General features: G+C 36.1%; 1 protein-coding gene across 1 annotated transcript in view; it reads left to right on the top strand.

The window, feature by feature from the left end:
- Positions 1-6,519: 6,519 nt before the first annotated feature.
- The window catches only part of LOC111028692 (homeotic protein Sex combs reduced), a 30,862-nt gene continuing 19,781 nt past the window's right edge, over positions 6,520-17,600 (top strand). Inside the window, exon 1 of the mRNA XM_022307423.1 lies at positions 6,520-8,050. Coding sequence (XP_022163115.1) covers positions 7,174-8,050 — 877 coding nt within the window. The 5' untranslated portion in view covers positions 6,520-7,173. The remainder of the gene's footprint in view (positions 8,051-17,600) is intronic.

The following is a 17,600-nucleotide window of genomic DNA, read 5'->3' as shown; positions in this document are numbered from 1 at the left end:
TCTGTCTTCAGAGGGTATATCGTAGGAGACATTATGATAAGAACGACTCGCCGCTGACTCGATATATATATATACATAATGTGCAGCGCACGCGTTATCGCTTCTGCGGGTTCCTGCAAGCATATTATCGCGAAGTGACAAACGATGGCAATCCGTCCGAGGTGGCTATATATAAACAACGTTTCGGAGAAAGTTTCGGCAAACTCACGGAAACGTCAAGACCATCCCGGACGAACACACACACACACACACACACACACACACACACACACACGCTGCTACGAACTCAACGTATGCAATATTACACATTGTCTATACAGATTAGACGCAGACACACACGCTCGTGCATAATATTATCCATAGCGATACTGCGGTGGACCGCTAGCCGGGAGAGCGGGCGTTTTCGGTCAAAGTTTGTCAAAATCTTCGGTCGCAGAGGGTCTGTCAACGGGCACGTCATGTGCCTGTGTGTGTGTGTGGGGGGTAGGGTGTGGGTGGGTGCGCGCGCGTGTGTGACGTGTACTCGAGCAACCCTCAAGAATATCCGTGTGTGGGGTAGTTGCGTCGGGGCCCCGCTCGTTTACCGGCCACGTAAGACATGTGTTAGACACACGCACACACCCGCACAACTATACAATAATCCAATAGACACACCGCGCACAGTTTATTCTGACTTACACGTGTGCGACGAACGCGACGGTGCGACAGTATCCTCCCATGTCGTAAATATAATATATATATTAATATATGTGCATATCCTGCAACAGCGGCAGTAAACGACATTATGATATTATATGTACCTATATATGTCATACATATATAGGTTAAGCTAAGCATCATCGTATACGCCGCAGTATTAAACGCACAAACAAAAGGTTAGGCAGACAGACAGAGATTTGGGGAGACCCACTCTATTATATAGTCTGTATACGAACGCGCAAGACGGACTGACGAATTTAGTGAGAAAACTATACACATGGTCTATACCGCGGGGAATGGAAAACAAGTGGGCCGCCTACCCTTTTTTATCCAGCCCAACGCACCCTTATTTAAACATAATTTTTCTTGTTAATTGTTTGACCTATTTCAACAGTTTGAACAATTTTCATCGCCTTTTAGAACAGAAAATGAATGATATCATTCTGAGATACAAAATAATATCATTATGTTATGCTGCGGCTCTCAATTTTTGAAAATTGGCATATATTATGGTAAATTTGAGTGGCACGTCATTGCAGGTACGCATCGTATGTATATTATGTACACTATAATAATATTTTATATTATACACCTCTTCAGCTAGCGAGTGCATATTAAATAGTCATTACTACTCGTTAGTTCTCTCCATGCACTTATAGGTTTTAGATGTATAATACAATTCTTTATATGTGTATAAATAATCACGTATAAGCGTTTAATCAAATACAAGTTTGCGATATGCGTATTGAATATTAGTTATTTATGATATTTTCGGTTCTCAGAAAAGGAAAAATGTCAGATTACTGATCCTTCAAACTTAAATGTCCTATTTAATTTATACTGATTTCAACCAGTTCCAATGTAATTTATATACATGACTCGATCGAAAAAAAAATTTCTACTAAAGTCTTTACATGGAAAAATGCAGCTTTAGGTAGACTATCAAACTATCGGATCTAGAATCACTTTTTTTCTGTTGGTTTGGTTCAAGTCCCCGCAAGAGCATAATCGATGAAATGCATAGCCATGGGTTGTTTGATACGTTTGAAATGCGTTTGTACTTAAATAAAATACGCAGTGTAAATCGATCACAACAAATATCAATATTACGACATCACATGCTGCATGGCGAAAAGTGAACAAAATCACCACGTAAGAAATATCTTCTAGGATAAGCCGATTTTATTAAAATATTAAACTGATTATAATGCTCCACTGAACTATAGCTAAACTGCACATATTACAATCACTTCAAAAAGATACTATTTCAGTGTTACAATCGATTTATCATTCGACTCTCTAATCTAAGTAATAAGTATTATAACGATCTCATGCAATCCCAAAAGAAGATTAAAAAGACAGTTCACCTACTTATCTAATACTATAATTATAAAAGATGATAACAATGATTTTTAAAAAAAATGTGTTATGTTACATAAAATATATAATATTAAGTACAATATAATAGAAACAACAATTGCATATGACCTATACGACCTAACTATTTGACGATTGTCTACAAAGTATCCCCACCAGGAAGAATCTTCCCTCTTCACTTTGTTGTAGAGGTACTGAATACTATCTACCAATTGATCTTATATTGTTGTATAGTTGCATGTAAAGTGATGTAATAATTATACTTCACCTATATATGAAAAAAATGGTATGATATTATGATTTAAATTTTAGACACCATTCCGGCGGCAAATGGCAGGCCCGCGAGGTGCCGGGAAGATTCCCGGTGGACCGATCATAATGTGTTAAGTGATTTTATTATGGGCTTCTGGGGCGGAGTCGACCATCTGGATATCTATAGTGCGTATGCGGACGGGAAGAATTTTTTAGCAATTTTATGGTCTGATGATCCTTTTCACGTGTTCGCAAATCTTTCGAGTATATTGCAGAGTTGCAAATAAGAAACGTGTACTATTAAAGACATGTTGTAATTGTATATAATATCTTACACGTTGCTGACACAACCTCAAGTTAAACGCGGTGCGTATAAATATGTAAAAAATATTTAAGTCATGAATTCAAATTCAATATTTAAATACAATTATAATTTAACTGTATCTATAATGGGTTATTAGTAAACTATTATAATGATTAGGACAAAAGAATGATTTGCGAATTAATAAATACCTACAGGTAAATTTTATTCAAAAATCAGTACTTTTTAATATGTGGTAAAGTCTGAGGTTAACATTTTACTTCAGTTATACGCCAGATAGATCTAACTACAGTAAAAAAATCAAAACGATAAGAAATTCTATATAACTCCCCCCCCCCTCCAAAAAAAGCGTTGTTTTAATTGTTTACCTTCTTAAAAACAAATTGACATCCGTAATGTAAAATTCAAATAGAATCATCAATATTTTATAATATTATCATAGACCGTAACCGTTATTAGGGTATTAAAAAATCTTAGAACAACTTAAACCATTTAAACTAACTAATAATAGTAATAACTACATACATAAAATAATATTTGTGTGATCATATAGGGTGACATATGACTTAGTAGACTACCAGCATTAGATTTAAATAGTCGTGTTGTCTCTGGTTGAAAAATAGTTGTTATTTAGAAAGTCATGTATGATTTGTACTTTTTCGATGTATTTTCAATCACATTACTAAGTTGGGCTTGTGTATTTTTAGATAAGATACGATAAATTGATTAGGCAATGATTATTGCACTAATATACGAACGTCCAACTGTGGTAACGGGTAGCAGCTGACGAACGATTGACCATCGTCATCAGTCATCGCCATATTATTTAATAGGTAAATATAAATATATTATATTTTCTTTTTCAAACGATAGAGTTGGTGTGCAACAATATTGTCTTAATTATATTAATATTTTATCATCTGAACAGTCAAAGTACAAGATAATAATATATTGTACTTAATTAAATATTATTTTCTAAGTTCTATCGCACACAAGGTATATGCGTGTATATTATTAGTAATGAATAATATAGAAAACTTTTTTTTTCACATATTTAGAAACCAATAATATATTATGTCGGTAATTAGGTACTTTTATATTATTATAATACATGTGTAAGTTTTATTATCATATACATTATTCAATGGGTTAACAAATTGCAGTCCCTCCATTTATGGTTTATAATAATTATACAGAAATAATAATACGATTTATTAAATCATCACAAACCTATATAATATAAGTATATATTAGACACAAAAACAATAGTAAATATTATATTATTTATTACAGTTTAATGATTTAATATTAAGTGTTACAGCCATAATAAAAATAATGTACATGTTAATCTTAAATACCGATCACCAAGCTATAACTAAAATTAGTTATAATTAAGTAGGTGCTAGAATAATAACCATAATAACTCCTTGTTATGAAATAATAAAAAAATTATTATTATGTATACATAGCGTTATGCCATGCGATGTATAAAATAAATTGTACATATTATACTTACAGGCTACAATGATTCTCAATTTTAATAATTTAATTAAGATTATATCAAGTACCTATATTCACTTGTGTAGATCAAGGAATGCATTAGTTTTGCAATGAATTGTATTTTTTGTGTCTGACATCACGTTTTGGAGCAGACAATTTGATTTAATCTCACATTTACATTTTGTTGGTAGTAAATTTATTTGGGAAGTTAAAATATGAAAATAATTTTTCTTAATGACTGAGTTTTTCTCGAAACTTATAATAAAAAGAAGCTATAAGCTAGGAATATTAACACATCACTAATTTTCATAAAGTCAATTTTGGTTTTTTTTTTGTAAAGTTCAGTTCAAATAAGAATTAAATATTGTACAGACCTGGAATACTTACCAATAGGTACTTATATAACTAACATTTTCTAGACAATAAATAAATTTCAAAAAATATGTTTTGACTATATTTTAGCTACCTATTTATATATTTTATATACATTTTCAATATTCTTTTAGGTTCATGTTTATAATGTTTTTGTCCTCAAATAATTTAAGCATTAAACACAAGATTTATTATAAGTTTTACTTACAGTTATTAAATAGACTATCAAATATGGGATGGGTACATCTTTGAAACTTTATTTTATATAAATATTAGAAGTTCAAATTTTTAAAAAATTGAATATTAATCGAAATATAAATATTTTATTTAACGGTTTTAGTTATTTACATCAGTTACTTTATGTGGACACTGAGTTAAAAACTACTTTTAGAAATAAGTGCTAATCCAGTAATCCACCCACTTCCCACGGGTGTATCATTTTTTATAATTTTTTTTCATACACACAATGATTTACTATTGAACTCAAGCTTAACTAATCCTTTAAAGTGACCTACTCATTCACTGCCGGGTCACAGAAATAATATATTGAAAAAGTGAGTTCCCGATTTTAAAAAAAAAAAATATTCATATGGTGTATACGGAATCGAGGATTCCTAGCTACATAACATTTAGTTGTGGTTACTAATTTTTGGTATTTTATATATATTATTAAATTATATTTTTTAAATCCAAAAAACTTGTATAATATAATACACAATAATATATACATACACAATCCATCAATCTACTTCAAATGTCCAAACGTCTTATACGTCTGGAGTTATTTTAACAGTATTATTAGGTAAGAGCCATCATTATTGTTTTTCGTTAAGAAAATTTACATATAAGTTTACCACATGAGTATTTACAAAAAAACTTCGTTACTAAACCTATCCTATATCTAACCTTTACCCCAGTACAATACGAAATATAATAACAAATTACATCAGATGAAGAGATAAATTTTTATTTAGAATTCAATAATACATAATAGTTGTCTACGATTATAACAATAGAAGAAATAATCACAATCCGAACAAAATATGATAAACATGTAAGATTAGTGATTTCGGTTGTCACTTTATATTATTATTACCTATACATAATGGGAAACGGATAATAATATGATAATAGCCAATAGGTATACACATAGAACATTCAATATGTGAGAAATTCAAAATCAAAGTTGTTTCGAGACAATATTAAAATAAATAAATTTACCAATAATTATCAGAAAAATAATCCGTAGAATCATTTTAAATGATAAGTTATCATACATTTTGTAGCATAATTATTTATGATTATGTTTTTATGACTAATTAAAAACAATTGCATTTTTTTAAAAAGTTAAAATATCTTCTATTTTATGTCTGTGACAAATGAAATTAATGTACGTCATGTTTAAGAAAACAATTTGTAGGGACTATATTCAAAATAATATAGTGTGAAAACGGCTAGCAATCAAATAATATGTGTTAGGACATTAGGTGTTTTCTATTAGAAAATATACTATAGTTTTTCACTCTAAAGTATAACAATAACAATAACATTAACAATAATATAATATAAATAAAAATAATAAAAATAATAATAATAGTAATAATAACATAAAACCGTGCATACGCGAGCGCCTTGGCCGGACGGTCGTCGGCAACAACTCGGACACGGCTGCGTGCGGCGTACGAAACGACAAAGTCCGCGACGAAATAGGTAGTCCGAAGGCGGCGGCGGCGGTCACGTTCCCCCGCCCCCACCACCGCCGACGGCGCCGCGCACACCGGTTCATTCATGCGTCGTCGTAGCCGCCGCCGCAGCCGCCGCCGCCTCCGTCGACGGCGGCGGCACACGAGGGACTGCCAGATCCGAGCGCCGACCGTCCGGCGTTCCGATTGGTCGACGGCCGCGGTTACGTTTGTACGGATACGCTCACTCACACAGGCGCGCGTGCACACTCGCACACACAAGCACACGCACACACCAGCACACCGCACACAAACACACACGCACACGCACACGCCGGCACAGCGCGCGCACGTCTCCAGCCGCGTCGGAAGTTGTCGGGTTTCGGAGTGTGTTCGGTCCTCCGAGTCGGTCCGCTGTACTGTTCCACTCGCCTCCGAACGCGGATCGCCGCCGCAGTCGTAAATTACACTAGCACGTGGCCCCCAGCCCCGTCCGACGGACACGTACGACGGTACAACATTGTTATTGTCGTATTATTATCGTAATTTAATATTATTTGTTATTATCCGGCCGCGGTGCGCTAGTGATTTTTTGACGTTCGACGAATTATAATATTTCACGTATTATTATTATATATTATATGATATTCGCAGATATTCGACTATTTTAATTTTTTTTTTTTTGGATTAATTCGTTTTCGAGTGCGTTAAATTTCGTGTTTTTTTCTGGATATTTTTCCCGTCGGCGCAGACATTATGACGCGGTTTTCGAACGACATGTTGGAGACCTGACGGCGGACGATAGATAAATATCGTAAATATCTAATATATTTTTACGTTAGCTGCAAAGCGCAGTTCGTCGGTCCTCCGGTGAGCTTTGTAACAGACGGGCACGGTGACCGGTCGTCAGAGGTAAACGTCGTATCGAGGCGTGCATCGAAGCGCGCGCGCGCTATCCGAACCGTTTAGATGAACATGAGTTCGTATCAGTTCATGAACTGCTACCAGCAGAGCCAGCAGGCCCAACAGCAACAGGGCCGGGCGGTCACATCGCCGGTCGACCCGCTACAGACGGGCAACAGTCCGGGCGGCGGCGGTGCCGCTACGGCCTCGGCTGCCGACTATTACGGACAAGCGGCCCAGGGCGGTGGCGGCAGCGTGTACAACGCAGGCCCAGCAGCCGGCTGTTACTCGCCCCAACAGTACGCGTCGCAGTACATGCAACAGTCGTCGCCGTCCATGATCGACTACACGCAACTGCACTCGGTCAACCACCAGCAACAGCACCAACAGCACCAGCAGCACCAGAGGCTGCAGGCGGCCGCGGCCGCTGCTGCCGCTGGCGCCCACCTGCAGCACTTGCAGCACCACGGCGGTGGCGGCGGCGTCGGCGGTCTCCCGTCGCCCGGCGGCGGTGGCGCCATATCGCCCATATCGTCGGCGCTCAACAACAACGTCGTCGGCATGCCGTCCGCGGCCGGCGGCGTCCAGTGCAAGTACGAGGTGACCGCCTCGGCGTCGGCCACGCCGAACGGCATCAGCTCGCCGCAAGACCTGACCACGTCCGCGGCACCGCCACCCGGGTCCCGGTCACCTCCGCCCGCCGTCGTCATGAAGTCTGTCCGGTCGTCCGGCGGCCCGGTGGCCGGTTCCTCGCCCGCCACACAGGGCCCCGTCTCGCAGACGTCCTCGTCGCCCGCCTCGTCCATATCGTCCACGTCGTCCAACGGCGGCGGCGGAAACGGCGGCAACGGCAACGGGCCAGCGTCTTCGGGCGGCAAACAGGGCTCCGGCCAAAACCCACCGCAGATCTACCCGTGGATGAAGAGAGTTCACCTCGGACAGAGTGAGTACCTACGCCCATACCAATAATAGTACCAATGACCGATATATACCAGTTTAGGTCCTTGATTTCAATACATAATAAATAAGTGGTAGGTTCATAATGTGATTTACTTGTAGCCCGGAACATAATATACCGCGATTTCTTGAGTTAAGTCAAATTAATATAAATACGATACATAAATATTCTTTTGATCGAGGCGTATTGATATTACCAATATATGGTATCGAGGTATGATGGTTACGATGCTGCGTCGTAAGATTTCTATAGAGTACCACGATAATCAGAATATATACGAAATATTATGCATATTATGTAGGTTTAGTATCTACAGAGCGTTTTTATTCAACTTTTAAATTCGCGAGTGGAAAAGACGAAAAAAAATAATCGTATTGCGTAGGTACCTTTATGTATATAATATTATCTGCAATTTAAAAATTCCTACGTATAATATATAGGAATGGGAAATTGTAATTTTACGCACTGTAAAAGCCTATATCTATTTTGAAAAATTTCAATCTTGAAAATATGTTATTTTGAAACGAATATACGCCCGTTGGTGTGCGAGATTATATAATTTGAATAAATAGGGTAAATTATTGTAGTTAAATATCTGTTTGACAGAACCTGTTTATGATTTCTCACATAATTCATCTCACAGATTTACTTGTACAAAATAAAATCTATATTTTTCTCGGTTTTAAACTAATACGCACTATAAAGTAATTAAACATTTCCATAATTAAAATTTTTATATCATTCAATTTTGAAATTTTCTGACAACAGTATAATTATTTTAAATGTTACATATAATTGAAAGCAGTAAAAATAATATAATATTGACAATAACTTTATTTGACAATCAAAATATGTTTAATTTTCAATGATTTAATTAACTTTTAATTATCCACAAAATAAATAAGATTCCGATTAGACTATTATGATTGTGTTTAACTTCAGATATTTTATGATCAATTTATATTAAATTAATCTTTCGTTACATAACCATTAAACACACGTAAATACAATGACATAAATCAATTATTTATGTTAATAGAGATGTTATGCACTCATGTCTTAAGAAAAATATTGGCACATGAAATTAAAAATCAAATGTATTATTAAACTTATCCACGCCTACTCAACAAGTTATTAAGTATACAAAAAATAAAATCAAAAACCATTAAAAATTAATTTTGACATTTATAAAAATCTTACTCTGGGTAGATTCAGTTTGAATGTTGAATAAATTATCCTGTGAGTCTGGACATAAAAAATATTATAATATTCCGAATAATAAAATAATGTTAATTTAGAGTCAATAACATAAAACCGAGGTCGCGCGCGGGTAGTTAAAACTCGATTTGAACACCGATAAAAATATTGTTGCGGTTGAAATATAATTTGAAAAAACAACCCTACTTCGAAACATACAATGGGACCGTATAACACATTAGCTGTTGGCGTAAAAAAAAAAACCACTAACGACGGTTTAATTGTTAAAGTATTTCTTTTATAACACTCTAATTCGGTGCATTAAACTATAAACATCGAATTGTACGAGAATAATATGCACCGAAATTTTTCATTACTGATGAATGGGTTATGTATAAAATAATAAAATTATAACCGACCAAAAATGTTCAAATATTTCTAATATTATTCAATAACACGTTCGCGAGGAACACGTTCGATATTACGATATCATACTCGTAATATTATATATAGAGTAGGTCAAAAGTAAAAAATACTTTATAGACTACTAAATACTCATATCTTAAAACTGGTAGGTAGGTAGGTATGCATAGTTTATACCTAATATGTATGTATGTATATAAATTCGAGTATTCCTTAAGAAAAATAAAAATCCAGTTCATCAATGATAGGCCGTCAGGCCGTGTAACATTCGTAAAAACGACTCTTCGGTAGTGCCCAGGTCTCAGCAAACTTTACACTGAAAAATAATCCGATTTTTTTTTTGCCACCTAAAAGCTATATAAGCTAATACATTGTCGGAAGGAGCTGCGGGATAGCATAATATTGTTCCGTCGCTTCAGTCTATTTAGGTCGTTTCGTTACAACTTACAGTCACAATTTCTATATAATCGTTAATTCCACGAAATGTATGATAATATATTATGTTAATGCGTACGCCAATACTCATATCGTTATACGGTCGAAAATTAACCACTGCAAGTGGTGTGAAAAAAAACACCATCTTCATCAGCCTCATCGGCACTCTCTCTGGTGTAGTAATACATTAATACCTACATAATGACACTAAAATAATCGGCAACCACCCTTGTTCACTCGCCGTCTGACTTAACGTTTGTTCTAACAAACATAGGCGGAGTTCAATTCCAACACACACACACATATATATATATATGTATGCATTAAGGTAGCCGAGGTACCTATACCTAGTAGCTGGCCTATATGCCTTTAAATTCAGATGTAAATTATAATGTTAATATATTAATAATTAGTCCGCATCAAAATTGCAAGCAAAACTCTGCTCATAGACGACTAAATATAAAAAAATAATATTGTTTATTGTACGCGTACGCGAGCCGAAAGGATCGAAATCTCTTGTGGTGCATTATTATATAACGATATATTACAATCACTGGACTCCTCTCAAATAGGGGATTTTTTTTATACATATATATACATTACACACGAGGGATCTCTCGCTCACGCAAATAAAGTGCGAAATGATCGCCCTTCCCGCTTATATAAGACGACTTTTCGTGTCAAACGTCGTCGTCGCCGCCGTTTTTCGAGGTCCCCTCACCCGCGTGTGTTTACATATTTTTATTTGCTTGTACGAAAACGCTCCCCGATTCCCACCAGTGACACACTTATTTGTTGACTATCGCATCCGCAGTGTGACTTTATGGTTTTAACCTTTTACACGATCGTATCGTTAAATATAACTATACGATAAGTACGTAATCGTCATCACAAATGATCATAATAATTTTATCGTAATGACTGGTAAATGGACAAATGTCGAATCAAAGAATACGCCGCCGAATTACTCGCGGTTCTACGATTTTACGAAAACCGAAACAGTTATCGGCACATCACCGTCTGTATGGCGCAGGAAAACTGCCAGTGGAAATATATTATATTATGTGTGTATGCCTGTACATAAAAGTCATACATGTAATATGCGATGAATCCGAAACCCGCGACTGCTGTCGTAATGTAGTCTGCAAGCACATCACGATGATGCTATAGCTATTATGGCGTATAAACATAATAATAATATTACATATAGGACATAGGTACAGCTAGGACGATAATTTGAACGTCAGCGCCGGCTATAATTTTTTTCTTATTACTTTAGCCGCAGACGATATCCGCCATAATTACTATGCCATTACCATAATAATAATAATAATATAGAAGACCGTTGACGTTGCGTAACGTGTTATAATGAAACTATAATATAACACAACACAATTAAACCATACAGAAGCGCAGTGCACCTATAATATATGCAAACATAATACATTTTATTAATTCGTGATTACATCGTATGATTATCCGTATAATAATAATTGGTGTGGGTTATCGGCCGTCTGCTAAATATAGGTAGGTACTCGTTTTCCATGGATATATTATGCTCGTCATCTTTAAAACCGAAATGTGTAATAATTTATAATGTGAAAATAAGACTCGGGTTCAAAAATACTGTGAAGATTTCAAAACCCGTCACAAATCGCACGCGGTATATCCCCGCCCTTATAGGCGATTTGCCGACAGAAAAGATTTTGGTAATGACGGATTTGCAGACGTGAGCAGCCAACGCCCAGCAAGTCTTCTGTTCAAATTTGAGTAGCCTGTAGGTACGATTAGTCAGTATAATAATATTATGTATCGTTTCAAGTAGGTATACTGTTATTTGCGACACCCGACAACCATCACGAAACGCAGTATGTGATGAGTGCACGCAGGTCATATCGATGACCCTGGTCCTAAAATGAATTCAAATACCCGGCCCACCATGTTTTAAGATTTCTAACATTTAACTACGACCACTGGTCCTGACGGCTTAAAAATGCCATTCAATTATATAATTCCTACTGATTTTTGTGTATTGGCCCATCGAAATTTTCTCGGTAGCTCTCAGCCGGCCAAATCCGGGCAAAGTATACAAGTTTCTATGAATGGCGAGTGAAAAAATCGCATTTCATGGACCCGCGTGCTAAAAAAAAACCGCAAATGTTGGTTTTCCTCCCCTCATATATTATTACATAACCAACGATCGAACTAGCGCTCGACTATTATTATTTAGGCGATCGAGTATACAACCGCATCATAGAAGTCGGGTATCGGCAGGTGTTGGAGCGTAATGGCCGTTTCCCCCTACGCTTGCCGCGTGCGTTGGCGACTTTTGTACCAACGCGAAAAATCAACCCTCGACGATAAAATGTGATGTAGCGATACAGCGCGTGTATATATAAATGATACAATCATTATGCGATATTATATTGTGCAAACGGTGATAAAATTTTTAAATGAAAAAAAATCATTCGGACAAAACCGTTTTCCGAAGTGCGTTTACAATGCGTAAGGGGGTTCGGGCCGCTCGGGGGCGCAAATTTTGGGCCGTCGACGGCGGCGGTGACGACGGTTACATACGCACATACGGTAAGGGTCTTTCGGGTCCGGACCGAGGCCGTCGCGCTTGCAGTTGTGGGACGGTCGCCTGTCAGTCAGTCGGTCGTATCGTCGGGGCGCTGCAGCATATACACATATTATGTATATATATAATATATATAGCTATATTATATTATTCCAGCGAATGGTGAAAATCCTAGTCGTGCCGCCGTCTCTGTGTAGTTGTAATAATAATAATAATATATAATATATAATATATACGCACACGTGCGGCCGCATACAAAAAAAAAAAAGGCGCCACCGAGGTTGAAAGACGTTTTGAAAAGAATTCGGAGCGAGGAAAAAAAAACCGAAATTAGGTAGGTACTTGATACGCCGCATCGGCGTCGCTGCATTATGTACGAAGTATACCCATAAACAAATGGAAAATAGTAATTAAATAATTATTAACGTTTACGGCTCGACCGCACGACGATTCGGTTGTATCGCGTCCACAATCGCTATAATATGGCTAGGCACTAACGCTGGTTGGTGTATAAAATATAATGTGCTAACGATAATGTTTTTATTATATTGTGCGTTATATTATATACCTAACCGATCACACGAACAAATAATATCTTACAAATTAATATTTCCCACGCGATTTCATAATAATTACGGAAATGTGTCTCTGCGTTTATTTTATATTTTTTTTATCCTCGCGACATGAACCTCGGCACCGGCTCGGCGTTGCGCAACTGTATTGGCCCCATGATAATAACACACGCACGCGCCACCGTAATATACGCGTCAAACCGTAATGACTTTTTCCATTAAACATTATTAGGTAGATATATATGCTGGTAATCGGCCGCCGATTCAGGAATGAAAAAGGGGAGGTGCTATAGACAATAAATCATATTTAATAATACGCGTCTGCAGTACGCTAGCTGGAGCAGTTGTACCTATTTAAAACCAAAAAAAAGTCGCCTTTTGTAAATGTAAATTAGTCGTGTGCCTATATTGTAATATAGATTTATGTTTAAAATGTTACTTTCAATACTTCTTGGTACTCGACGTGAGCATAGTATTATAAGGATGAAATGATTTAAATTGTTTTCATACTTATTAAATTATAAATATATTATATTATACAGTAAGATCCAAGCTTTGAGTACCTATCATGTACCTATTTAAATACGATTTAATAAGATTCTATATACATCGCGAAGGTAATATACGATTTGGATCGATTCAAGAACAAATTATATAGACTGACGACTGCAAGATCGGTATTTAGGACGAATCGCTGACTAGTCATTATACCTATAGGTGCACGTAGAATGATCCAAACGTTCAGAACTACTTGACGCATATTACGCACAGTTCCGAACTACATAATCACCTTGTATATAACTTAAACATATACTATATTTATGAGTTTGTGTTTACGTTTTTAATTTTTCGGTTGTTAATGCAGTTAAATTTTTTACGACTATCGTCGTCCGTTTCCTAGCCAGAGCAGTAATAAAACGACATTTTTTTTTTCAAACACACTCACGCGTGTGACTTGTTTACTATAATATTATACGACGAGTGTTATAAATATACGTTTGCAATGCCGTCCCTTTAATATATGTATTATAATATCGCAATACAATATATGATGAAGAGCTTGAAGATTTCGTGAGACAGGCGCAAAATAGAAGTAATATTTACCTGTGTAGACATAATGTAGTTTACACACAAACGAACGCAATAGATAGATATCGTTGTGTGTGTTTGCAGTCGTTGGGCAGAGATGTTTGTATACAGGGAGCTACGTCGATAGTCCGGTCTAAACTTTTGCTTTCGACAAGAAAACGATCATAATATAATATAAATAATATCACTATTGCGCAGCGCATATACCGCATATCATTCACCAATGTAATATTTAATATAATATTTACACATATACATTGTTAAATTAAGTGTGTGTGTGTGTGTGTGTGTTTGTGCATATTATAATGTATATATAATATTATGCTCGTCTCGCGTATCAATAATTATTGTTTAAGTCTCGCGCCTCCGGGCACAGTCGCCGCCGCCGTAGTACGAGTTTGCGCCTGTAATATGACTTATATAGATATATAGGTTTAATACGCGTCCTACCAGCTTTGGTATCATAATATACCGGCGAGGTATGTAAAAACATGTATATAATACATGTATCGTAGGTATACTGACCGGTAATTATCGTAATCGATCGAGTCGTTGACGACGGGGGCGTTTATCCGTGTGTATATATACGAAAACCACTATAAAGTATATTATGTACAAGTATTGGTAGATGCCGGTATATTATATACGTATAAAATAATAATGATATTGTAAATCTATAAAAAAAAAATGTAGATTAATATAATATAAGATAGAGACTTGTATGATACATACTTATAATGCCACGATGCTGCTATTGTTATAAAATATTATATCATTTCAGCAGCCCGATAGAGTTTTTTAATCGTTCCCGCGTGTTGTCAATGACATCGCTCCTTGTATTATTATAATAATATCATTGTAATAATTATTATTATATTTTAATGTGATAATATAATATAAGTATCGGGTCTTCACTCGGTCGTCACGGCTCAGCGTCTTTTATACGTCACTCGGTTTTTATTCGAGCCAGCATGAACTTTTTATTCATATATATATACACACTATTGTCGTACTGCAATTAGTAACACGAAATGCGTATAATATACATGGACGGAGCGATGTATAATATTAAAATTACGTTATATTTACACTTATACATTCATATATGTGTATATATTAATATTATATATTTATATTTATATTTGTGCGCGTACATATGTTCAGGAGACCGCGCGCGCTCGTCTATTATTAAATCTTTCAAGAAACCACTGAATGAAAACAGACGGAACGTAACCGAATTTTCCACCGGTCGGTATACGAAATTCGAGTAAGCACCTATTACAGGAACAACGACTGCAAACGTGTAGTTATTTTAAAGGTGCATTGTATATCGTTATAATTTTTGCGCTGTATGGCCTGCAGCGAGACAATATTTTTATTTTTCTCCATTGAAGAGCGGTGAGCGCCGTGCAACTATTTCGAAATGGCATTCGTACGAACATAATTTCCACGTAAAAAAGTTTCGGATTTGTATTAGGGTTCATACAATGTGCAGGTAAAAACGAAAAACAGTTATCCAAAATGTATAATAGTAATAATAATATGTACACAGTTGTACACTATTAATAAAACAAATTCACAGTAGATATTATGACTATACGTCTTGGCCACCGGTAAACACCCAACTTGGCGCTGCTCAGCATTTCGGATGTTTGACTGCATTCATTTTTTATAGATGTTACTAAAAGTTTAATTCGAACGGGCAAATTAAAATTTGTAAGTGTTTTTTAAGAGATGCAGTCGCACATGATTAAAAACCGAGAAATGTAATTACTATAGAGCTATTCTAGTGTCTTTGCAAAACCATTTAAATACAACATACAACTGATCAAAAATGCTCATATGTTACAAAAATCAATTAGAACTCTACATCTCGACTACTACCAAAATCATTCAAACTAATCGCAGAAGCACAACGCCGAGTTTCATGTTTTTTAGTCTCGCTCTTGACAATAACATTTAAATTCTTCTGATATAATCTGATCTAACTAATACATCTGTATAATAGCTTTATACACACCTCCAAAGAAATTTAAACTAAATTATGCTGTAATTGTTAACAATAATATACACACATTAACGTTAGTACGGCTGCAGTTGTATACGTAATACATTTAAATATAAAACAAAATGTTATCCGATACATACAAATCGTATATCACCGGACAATGGCACAACCTCGAGCGTATTATAAATATTTCGCATATAAATGATACTCGATATCGTCGTAATTTTTTTAATTATTCGAGCGACGTCAATGAAATGTTATAACCATTGTTATTTCATTCCTTTGGATGATCATCGTTTGTCATCGTACTCGGTACACATGCGGCATATAGTGAGACCTACAAATAAGCTACAGACCGAACGAATGTTCAAATGACCAATGACCATATAATGTTATACTTTTATTATTGTAAGACTCGATATATTTTTTAAGTTACTACTATGCGGTTATACGGTACACATTCGATGAACCCAAACACGACTCTAATACACCGCATGCATTTATATATATATACTGTGTAATTAAACAAACGTGAGTGAAATTATACAAACGCGCTCGAATACTATTCCTACTATATAATTTACTATGATTTAATACTATGTATGTATATCATATACTAGCGATAGCGATCGCATAATAATATATGATATTATGCGTCCAACGATACACAGCGTGTGCATGATGTTCAATGATATATGAAAATAGTATAATATTATATATATTAAAATAGTAAACCACAGTAATATTGTGTACGCGCATTGCGCGTTGGTCACATGGTCGTCTTGCATCAGTATATGAGCTTGCAGGTTGGTGGGGTGGATTTCGGGATGTCAATTTTCTCGGTCATTCAAAACGAAACCTAAATCGTGCGGCATGGAACAACTCGAGGAGTAAACCTAGAAGAATTCGTACGAACGCGAAACCCATTCGAATTGTGCTGGCCCGCGCCGCCGCAGTAATCGCGTGCGACTTGTTGTACGCACACTCGTCCCGCGAAGATTCGGAAATAGTTTTCCGGCACACATGACTCTATACACGATGTCCCGAGGCCTACAGTCTGTCGCGCGTGGTGTAAATTATGTTAACGAAAAAAACCAAACGAAAAAAAAACCGCGTCCTCGTACAAATGATGTGAGGAAAAAATACACTCGTACAATGTATGCGGGAGACGCTTACTCGCATGTATATATATATATACACAGTAAACATCACACGCGGCGTAAATAATGT

The sequence above is a fragment of the Myzus persicae genome, unplaced genomic scaffold (assembly GCF_001856785.1).
Source record: "Myzus persicae strain clone G006 unplaced genomic scaffold, MPER_G0061.0, whole genome shotgun sequence".
NCBI classification, from domain to species: domain Eukaryota; kingdom Metazoa; phylum Arthropoda; class Insecta; order Hemiptera; family Aphididae; genus Myzus; species Myzus persicae.
The sequence above is the reverse complement of the archived record's forward strand: the minus strand, read 5'-3'. Positions and strand labels throughout refer to the sequence as shown.